The sequence below is a fragment of the Limulus polyphemus genome, unplaced genomic scaffold, assembly GCF_000517525.1.
Source record: "Limulus polyphemus unplaced genomic scaffold, Limulus_polyphemus-2.1.2 Scaffold634, whole genome shotgun sequence".
NCBI classification, from domain to species: domain Eukaryota; kingdom Metazoa; phylum Arthropoda; class Merostomata; order Xiphosura; family Limulidae; genus Limulus; species Limulus polyphemus.
The window spans coordinates 404,749-414,725 of NW_013666244.1; the positions used below are offsets into that span (position 1 = coordinate 404,749).

A 9,977-nucleotide genomic window follows, 5' to 3' on the forward strand; every position below is an offset into this window, starting at 1 on the left:
CAAGGATCATGACTTGTTCCTTTTCGAGTCTTTAGCACAGTTTACTACAGATAAAAGGGAGGGGGGGGGTCAATAACTTCTTGACTTTTATAATTAAAACTCTTTTGAATATGCAAACCAACAAGTCACGTGACACACACACAGCGAATATAAAGTTGCGATGGAACAGTATGTACCAGAACTACTTTTTTGGCATTTTTGGTGTGATGCAACTGAAAATTGATCGCTTTTTGGAAAGGGTATGTCACAGTTCTATCTGAAGTAAAATATTCATAAAGTATTCAGATTGGGAATTTCGAATTTTCAAAATGGGAAGAGTTCTTGTACTTAATGGCATTGTAAAACAACGGAACATGGAAAAACTTGAGGCACCAGGATCATCTAGAAAGAGACCTGAAAAATAAAGTGTGGCGTCTTATGAACAGAAAGGTCAGAGACAAAGCCACCCATGTGCCCCAGGCAACAGTACGCAACATATCCATTCAACTATCGCATACCTCAAACAGCTGGAGAACGAAACGAATATTCACGCTATTCCATACTAGTCATGTCGCCAAACTCAGAGCGATTTCTGTGGGTTCGAAATGTTGAAACAGGCACTAGGAAACCGTTGTTCTCGTACATTAGATGAATTATTGAAAACCTGCAGAGAGGTATGGTTTGGACATAACAACATTACGGTGGAGCATTTTGCAACGTAAACAATGCCGTAGAGTTATTGTTGAGATGCACAGTCGTCAGATGGAGATCACTGGACGTGGCGACATGGACTGCAACGTCGTGGTGAGACTCCACAATCGTCGTGCACAAACCCTTCTTAACTGTTATTAGCAGATTACGTGATAGTAGTTTTAATGGATATATTTATTAGTTGGTGAATGATGAGGAACAAGGGCTCTTGCTTCATTTAGGTTTGGGTTTAATTTTATCACTTAAAACTAGATAATCGTGTGTGGTGCGTATTCATTGGTTTGTTTGTTTTGTTTTTTCTTCAACATCTGGTCTCTGATTCATCCATCATGCTCTGTGTTTGTCTTTCCAGGTTTTTGAACTGTTTTTAACTGTGATAAATCATATAGGGTAAAAATCGATGTTGTTAAGCTAAAACCTACACAAAGAGCTATCTGCGCCCCACTCATCGTGGGTATCAAAACACAATTTTTGGTGTTATAAGCCCTCAGTCTAAGCACTGAGCCGCTTGGAGGCGCTAAAAATCGAAACAACCGATTTCGTTTATTACTTCCGTTTTCCCTTTCTTTATTCTTGGTGCCTGCATTAACTCACACTTTAACCAGTCCACCTCCATTGGTTTATTGATGTTTGGAGTTGACATCGCAATACAAAAATGTCTAACTAAACTATGTACCCAAATGACTGACTTGGACTTCATACCTTTCTTACACGTGAGATAACGTACACATTTAACATAGCGCGTATGTTTCAAAACTAACATGTTTATGCCAGTGCATGAAATACTTTGGAGGTTCATACACTTCGAAATTTTATCTTCTGGTTTATTTGAGAAAAAGGCTCTCTACAATCTCTTGATATGTAAACCTCAGCAAAAACACGAATATCACATGCTTACGAAATAAAACAGCACAATGTAAAAAAAGAACTATGCACAAAAAGTTATTAGTTTCAAGAAGTGTATCCGTTTATTCTGGATAACCTGTGTGACAATGTGACAGAATAGTCGGACTCCTCCTCCCGATTGTATCACTCTAAAATAACTGCTTAGTATTAATATTCAAAACAAGGGTATGAAGAGCACTGAAATATGGAGATATAACGATAGTTAAATATTAGTTACAGCAAACTGTTATAACTAAATTGTGAAGTATTGATGGTTGGCTCTTGTTTCTAACTAAATACTTCTGATAAGGTTGTTGTGATCGGATATCAATCGTTGTTGTGGTTAGTTGTCTATACGACCCCCTAAGTTATATCATTAATTAGTAACTAACTTATTTATACAACTAGAGACTAGCTGTTCTACAATTTGATCCAAGCGTGTTAATAACGCACTAGATTTCCATCAAGAAGACCCAGGATCGAATCCCAGCCAACACAAAAATAGTTCTTCTTAGGACTTCCCTAAACAGCAACAGATTAGCAACCGAAGAGCATGGAGTACTCTTTAACTTCCTCTGACCCCAAACATAAAAGAAGTGTTACAGTTGATTCTTCTTCTGACCCAAGCATAAAGAAGTGTTACAGTTGATTCTTCTTCTGACCCCAAACATAAAAGAAGTGTTACAGTTGATTCTTCTTCTGATCTCAAGCATAAAGGAAGTGTTACAGCTAACTTTTGTTCTTTTCCACCATCTCCCAGGGTAGGAAATGTGAAAAAGGAACTTTCAATAAATGTTAGCTTTCATCCATTCTTCTCCGAGTTTCAGCAAGTGCGTTTTATGAAGTGGTAAGTCAAAATATGACTAATTTAATAAAATAGCTACGTCCGTAGATATAAACCAGGAAAATACCATGGTGAATATATATGTGCTACGGTTTGTACTCTTCGAAGTTCCAAAAGATGTATTTATACTGTATTTCCAGTGATTGTGTATTGAGTTATAAGCTTGGATACTCTTCAATACTCATATTTGTTGTCCTCTCAGTAACTGCATTAAGGGTTACTACTATTGAAAGTCCCTTAGGACATATATTTGCTATACGTTCAGTAAACAGATAATAGATTGTAGGTCTCAGAAAACTCTCAATACAAGAAAGAGTCATTGTGTTAGACTTCCAGTAAAAGTACATTATTTCTGCTGTAGGTTCAATAAATGCGTTGGGGTTATAACTTTTGAAAGACCCCTCAAGACGTTTTTGTTTTTTCGCTATACGTTAGAGTTCTTGTGAAAATGTTTGTGTTTTAACGTTTTGGAGTACTTTAGGAAGTCTTGGGTTACTCACTCTCCATTTGATCAGTTACAACTCTTCGTTTTAATAACACCGGCACATCTTTCTCCTTCCTGTCTGCATGCTCTTCTTTCTCTCTTCGTAGTCATGCCTTATTATTGAACTAGTTTAGGTTTAGCTGTTTAATTGTTTGACCTGAGCTGACACCATGTGATATTTGTATATTTTCGTCCTATGTGTTTTTGATTTGGCCACTATTCTGCAAAGTGTATCCTACTAATTTGAACTGTCAATCGTATGATAACTATATCTACAATAACACATTCTGTGTAAGACGATAAAAGTACTCAGAAACTTAACATGAAGTTTCTATTGCATTTGACTGTTCCACCAACACAGTTAAATAATAAGTTGTTTTGTAATAATATATAGTAACTCAGCTATTATTAGAAAAAACAAAAGTTGTTTTAGACATTTGGTTAATAAGACTTACAACTTTTGTTTCTTTATTTCAACTCTAGAACGACCATACTTCCTAACAAAACGCTGGTAGAATTTGTGTACTCGAAAATGACATAATGTTATCACAATGACAACGACCAGGCAGGCTCCAGCCAATGTCGAGACGGCAATATAGACGCTGTGAACGTGTTCCGAGGAAGCACTAATACCCTCTAGCGGCTGTTCAGTTCTTCCTTGAGTGTGTGCCATTGGTTTGGCTGGATTTGAAAATTCAGCTAAAGAAAACAAAAATGCTTATGATAACTTTGAACGTATCCATTATACTGATATAAATTATAATAAATAAAGACATTTTCATTCAAAGCATACAGCTATTTGTTGTTGTTTTTTGTTAAGCACGAAGCTACACAATGGATTATCTGTGCTCTGCTCAGAGCGGGTATCGAAAACCGATTTTTGGCGATATAAGCCCTCCGACTTACTTCTTAGCTACCGGGGTTGGGGATACAGATAGTATATAGGGTAATTCAAAGGTAACAAGACTTTGATAAATCATAAATGTAATTATTTTGTTGTTTTTCAATCATTACAAGAACGATATCAACAACAATTCTCACGACGACATTTTTTTTTTTTTTAATGACGTATCCTATTCTCATTTACGTTTAAGTTTACAGTATGTTATTTCGATAGAGACTGTTGTTAGGTAATACATCTCTCCAATATATATATGTTCTAATAGTCTTATTACTTTTGGAAGGCGCGGGATGGCCATATGACATAGCTCTTGATAGCGGAGTCGACGAGCCGGTTTCGAATCTCTGTGTGCGATACCCAGTGGCGATGGAACTGTAGGTTCTATTGGTGCTGCAACACCCTCTGGCATGAAGTACCTGTGTACCTATTGTTTTCATTGACATGTTGAAACACGATAACAACAACCGAATTCACAGTTTTAATCATATATAGGGCTTATAGTTTTGTTAAATGTTTTTCAATTTCAACAAAAAAAATGTTCCCTGCACTTTAATTTGCGGGTGCATTATAAGAGTAACAAACAAATCCTCAGAATGGATGGTAGAGTGCTGCAAATTGAGTGCCTTCCCTCTGATCAGAAGTTCAAAATTAGGATTGTTTGTTTGTTTTTGAACTTCGGGCAAAGCTACACGAGGGCTATCTGCGCTAGCCGTCCCTAATTTAGCAGTGTAAGACTAGAGGGAAGGCAGCTAGTCACCATCACCCACCGCCAACTCTTGGGCTACTCTTTTACCAACGAATAGTGGGATTGACCGTAACATTATAACGCCCCCACGGCTGAAAGGGCGGGCATGTTTGGTGTGACGGGGATTCGAACACGCGACCCTCGGATTTGCGAGTCGAGCGCCCTAACCACCTGGCCATGCCGGGCCTTGCACTGCCCACCACGGATATCGAAACCCGGTTTCTAGCGCTGTAAGTCCGCAGACATAACGCTGTGCCACTGGGGGGCCCAAAATTAGGAACGGCGGCACATAGGTTTAGTAGCTTTACTATAAATACAAAATACAAATATTGCTCTTAGGCCACCTCATATATTTTGTTATGTATCTGTCATAAAATTTTCATATTTATACAAAACGTTTCTTTGTGCTTAATAGATTGTGTAGTTTGTTTCCAGTGAATATATGAGCTATTCTTAAACTGAAGAAGAATTAAAATTAATTGTACGTTGCTTTTTGGTGTCTTATTATAATAAAAGTGTATCTTAGGGCTGTGTTACTGGATGATCTGCTTGGAATGCCTAGGCCGTAATGTTTTATAATTCTCTTTTCCATCTCAAAACTTTCTTTAGTGACCTAGAGTTTGAACTTAATATAGATAATTTTGCCCCAGGCTGATTAGAAATTGATCCCTTCAGGATCACCAAAATCTGTAGAATTAATAAAACAAACCTGTGCACGTCTCTCCAGTGTACCCTGGTGAGCAGGAACAGAAGAAGGAGTCGATACGAGGCCAGCATTTTCCACCGTTCTCACACGGATTGGGATAACAGGGGTCGAAATGTTGTGTGCAGCCTGCTCCTGTAAAACCCATCATTCGTAGATTGTTTAGATGCAATAAAAAATATTTATAACAGTAGCGTGAATTGGAACTTGCTAACTTCAGGTTTTCAGTTTTCTTGCAATATATCAGACAGGGCTTTCACGAAGTTCCTGATGACATATCAATAGTGAAAAAATAAGCATAACAAAATAGAAATTTATTAAGTAAAACAAATTCAGATGTCGTTACAGATACGTTCGACGATTCTGAGATACCAAAGTAAGCTTGAAGAAAAATACATTAATCACATATTTGGTATGACACACAATTTCTTCAAAAAGTGTACGAAGTAAAGCAGGACTTAAACATAAATACCAATGTATACAATTTCACAAAATGAATAACATCATACCTACATTTGTAAAACTTTAAATTATCTTATTCTCGGTTGCAAAGTTTCAAAATCCACTAAAAGGTTTTGGATTCAGAAGTTAATCGTAAAAACAGATAGTTAAACTAGTCATTGATGACTTAATAACTACAAGAGTGTAAACAGTCTTCGTGTAAAGCAGTTCGTCAAACTTGTCATTGTTGACTTAAATGGAAGAGTGAAACGGTCTTCGCGTAAACCACTTTTCGTCTTTATCTGATATGGTAGAATAATAGTAGTATATATTTTTTCACATCTTTATCTTATATGGCAAAATAATAGGAGTGTATATTTTTTCACATCTTTATCTGATACGGTAGAATAATAGTAGTATATATTTTTTCACATCTTTATCTTATATGGCAGAATAATAGTAGTATATATTTTTTCACATCTTTATCTGATACGGCAGAATAATAGTAGATATTTTTTCACATCTTTATCTGATACGGCAAGATAATGGATATTTTTCACATCTTTATCTGATACGGCAAGATAATGGATATTTTTCACATCTTTATCTGATATGGCAGAATAATGGTAGATATTTTTTTTACATCTCTATCTGATACGGCAAGATAATGGATATTTTCCACATCTTTATCTGTTATGCCAAATGAAAGCTTAAAACTTATCTTTACGTTTATACGAAACTAATTTCATATTTTTACTCTGTTCAATGATGTTCAAAAAATTCATTAAACTAATGCAGAAACCATTTACACCAAGATTGTTTACACTTTTTTGAATTAATTCAGTAATGAATATATTAATATCTACTATTATTCTGCTGTATCAGAAAAAGATGTGAAACAATATCTACTATTATTCTGCCGTATCAGATAAAGATGTGAAACAATATCTACTACTATTATTCTGCCGTATCAGATAAAGATGTGAAACAATATTTACTACTATTATTATGCCGTATCAGATAAAGATGTGAAAAAATATCTACTACTATTATTCTGCCGTATCAGATAAAGATGTGAAAAAATATCTACTATTATTTTGCCATAACATATAAAGAATGAAACACGTAACAAATAAAAATAATCATTATACTGGAAGGACAGTAACAGAAAAGCGTAATCCCAATAAAGATACTAAGATAATAATTCTCTTGTATTTCAAGCGAAATCATGCAGAAAGATTTGCTTTGTTACCCTTAGTTTTTAGGGCCGCACTCTATTTGGTATTATAAAAGAAATACAGTCAGAATGTCCAGCACGACAAGCAGATACACACAAAAAAGTCCAGTATGACAGATACAAATATTTCAGTAAATCCGGTTTGACAGATTAAGAAGTTACAAATAAAAAAATAAAAACTACCATTATAGCCGGGATGACAGATACAGCTGTAGTTGTTGCCTTTGTCGACACACTGAGCTGGACTTGGACAAGGGTTACTTTCACATAAGTCAATTTTCACTTGACACCTTCGGCCTTTATATCCTGGACCACAGTGACATTTGTATCCTGCAACCAGGTCTTCACAAGCGCCACTGTTTATACAGGGACTAGAATCACATTCGTCGTATTCAAATTCACAATGATCGCCTCCGTAACCTCCAGGAGAGAGATAAATATTACAATAAACAGATTATAACGTAGATATTCCGAGAAGTTGTACTTACTAGAAAATACACAGTTCGTTTTTCCTGTACAATAAAATGTAAGAATTACAACAATAAAAAACAGCAACAGGTATTTAGTAATAAGGAACCTCCTTTGTTAGCTGATGGTTCGTGATATTCCAAACTATTTACCAATGATGTATCGTAAGAAACTTTCATTGACAATCTATTTCGAACACAAAAACTGAAACTACATTATACATACGATATAAAGTTTTTAAGTCTTTCAACATTGTCCGTGTTTTAATTAAGTGACATTTTCTTGCTAATCATTAGATAATCCTATTCACTGGAAGAGAACCACTTAGAGGACTAACGTGGCTTTAATTAGTTAGGAGTACAATGCCTAATTAGGATATTAAACTTGTTTGTGAGCGGTTACGCAAAGAACCTGTTCTAACTAAAATATAGGTTGCACGAATCATTCATTATATGGAGCTGATAATTTATTATTATAGTATTTCAGAACCGAAGGTTTGGAAGAATGAAATTTGAGTTAATAATCGCACATTTGAATAAAAAAATCCTATGTAACTTTAATAATCTCATTCAAGATTTTACATTACAACCTCCCTGTTTATGATTATAGTTGCAGTATAGTACGTTTTATCAAGTTGAATCACGTTTCCCTAAAGTCAAAACGTAAACCTAATGTTTATGTGTTAAGTAAGGTGTTTCTTTCTTTAAAGTTTAATGTTACTTTCATTAACAGTATTGGTTAAAACGTTTAATATATTTATTTGTATTGTTTTTAATATTTTTTTTTATATTTTTACTATAGATATTATTTTGCATTATCATAAAATAAGCTCGCTCTGCTACGCGGTTCAAGATTACATACCGATCAAACTTCTTCATTATCCCCAATTACTTCTGTAAATCTCGCTACGACAAACATCTGTGGTACTTTTGTGCCACTTTTGGTCCCGATAGATTTGCGAGTTTGGTCTCAAACATGGCGCTCCCGGGATCTCGAGGGAGCCAGGTAAACAAAATCAGATGCCACGTTCGAATTTAGCAACCCCATCCTGCAAACATACTCTTAAAACCCCATCATTTCGTGTGATATCGAGGGCACGTTTTAGCCCTCTTTGTTAAGGAGGTTATGTCATTTAAATATGGATACTTCCAGGCTACGCCCGGGTCCGCTTGGCAAGTTTGGTTTTTCTATATCCAAAACTGTGGGAGGAGTTAAGAGAAACACAACGTGAAATAATATAGAATGACTAGCTTAGTATATTATATACTAAGCTAGTCATTCTATATTATTTCACGTAGTGTTTCTCTTAACTCCTCCCACAGTTTTGGATATAGAAAAATGATATCTTGCGAGGTCCGGTCGATTAGCACATTTAGTTTAGTCCTAAATTTGTTGGCTATATTCAGACGGAATCGTCTCGTGCTAAGTGCCATAATGTAAAATTAGTTTTGTTAGTATTGTTCATAACTTTGTTTACAGCATTATTAAAATCAATTATTACTCGCATAAGAAAAAACAAGTTTGTTATTTTCTGTCGAATTAACAGAAAGATAAAGAAAAGACAGTTCTTTTTTTATTGCTTATTTTTTTGTTTTACCTCCCTGATGCTAAAAACCCGCAAGATCAGGGATGTCCTGCACCCCCCTCCCCAGATAAATTATTATGATCCGTAACTGATAGCGATGGACATACGAACACATTTTTTGAGAGCCGAGTATGATCAACTCTGCGTGGGGGCGTTATGCGTTCTACAGTGAGCGCCCCTTTTGTTAGCTCTTTAACGATATATAAGTATGTTTAACTTGATAATACTGTCATGAAAATTACCACCCATGCAGTTAATTAATCATTTATAAGTTCTGATCAAACAAACTATTTATAGGTATATCAGAGTTAAAAATCAGCCCAGTAATAAGTATAGTTAATTAAATATTGATCCTGTTTATAAAGATCAGAGTTGAATGTTTCGTCGGTATTAGCATTTTTTCGGCCATAATCTTAATAATATCTTACGAGGTCCGGTCGATTAGCACATTTAGGTTAGTCCTAAATTTAATACTAACAAAACTAATTTTACATTATGGCACTTAGTACGAGACGATTCCGTCTGAATATAGCCAACAATACTAACAAAACTAATTTTACATTATGGCACTTAGCACGAGACGATTCCGTCTGAATATAGCCAACAGTAACAATACTAGAAAATCGGCAGCTATATTTGAAATAATACTTTCCTATTTCTTACACTCCGTGTTCTAGTGATTTGGAATCACCATCAGTTACACGTAAACTGTCATTTTCACTCTACAGTAGTCTTACAAAATATTTGCCCTCTTTCCTACCTTTTCACACACTCGTGCTCCAGTGTCGCCTGCCGGCAAGCGCTAACACGAAAAATTACCGTAAGAATTATGGCATGCGAAAACGAAGTAAATGATAGTATCAACGGAAACACGAATTTCGGCATACCGATAAACGAACCAAATCAAAATTACGTAAAAAAAATTCAGAAACTGTTTTGTTTGTTTGTTTTTGAATTTCGCGCAAAGCTACACGAGGGCTATCTGCGCTAGCCA

General features: G+C 35.5%; 2 protein-coding genes across 3 annotated transcripts in view; one reads left to right on the plus strand and one right to left on the minus strand.

Moving 5' to 3' along the window:
• LOC111085811 overlaps positions 1-3,459 on the plus strand; it is a 105,481-nt gene extending 102,022 nt beyond the window's left edge. For both annotated transcript variants that reach the window (XR_002610595.1, XM_022386113.1), the window contains exon 6: positions 3,387-3,459. The gene's annotated coding sequence lies outside the window, so the exon portion shown is untranslated. The remainder of the gene's footprint in view (positions 1-3,386) is intronic.
• Positions 1-9,977, minus strand: part of LOC111085810 (delta and Notch-like epidermal growth factor-related receptor) — a 55,734-nt gene that overhangs the window by 1,562 nt on the left and 44,195 nt on the right. Inside the window, exons 8-10 of the mRNA XM_022386111.1 lie at positions 7,114-7,350; positions 5,259-5,387; positions 3,359-3,602 (exon numbers count right to left, since the gene is read on the minus strand). Of these exons, the coding sequence (XP_022241819.1) occupies positions 3,359-3,602; positions 5,259-5,387; positions 7,114-7,350 (610 nt within the window). The remainder of the gene's footprint in view (positions 1-3,358; positions 3,603-5,258; positions 5,388-7,113; positions 7,351-9,977) is intronic.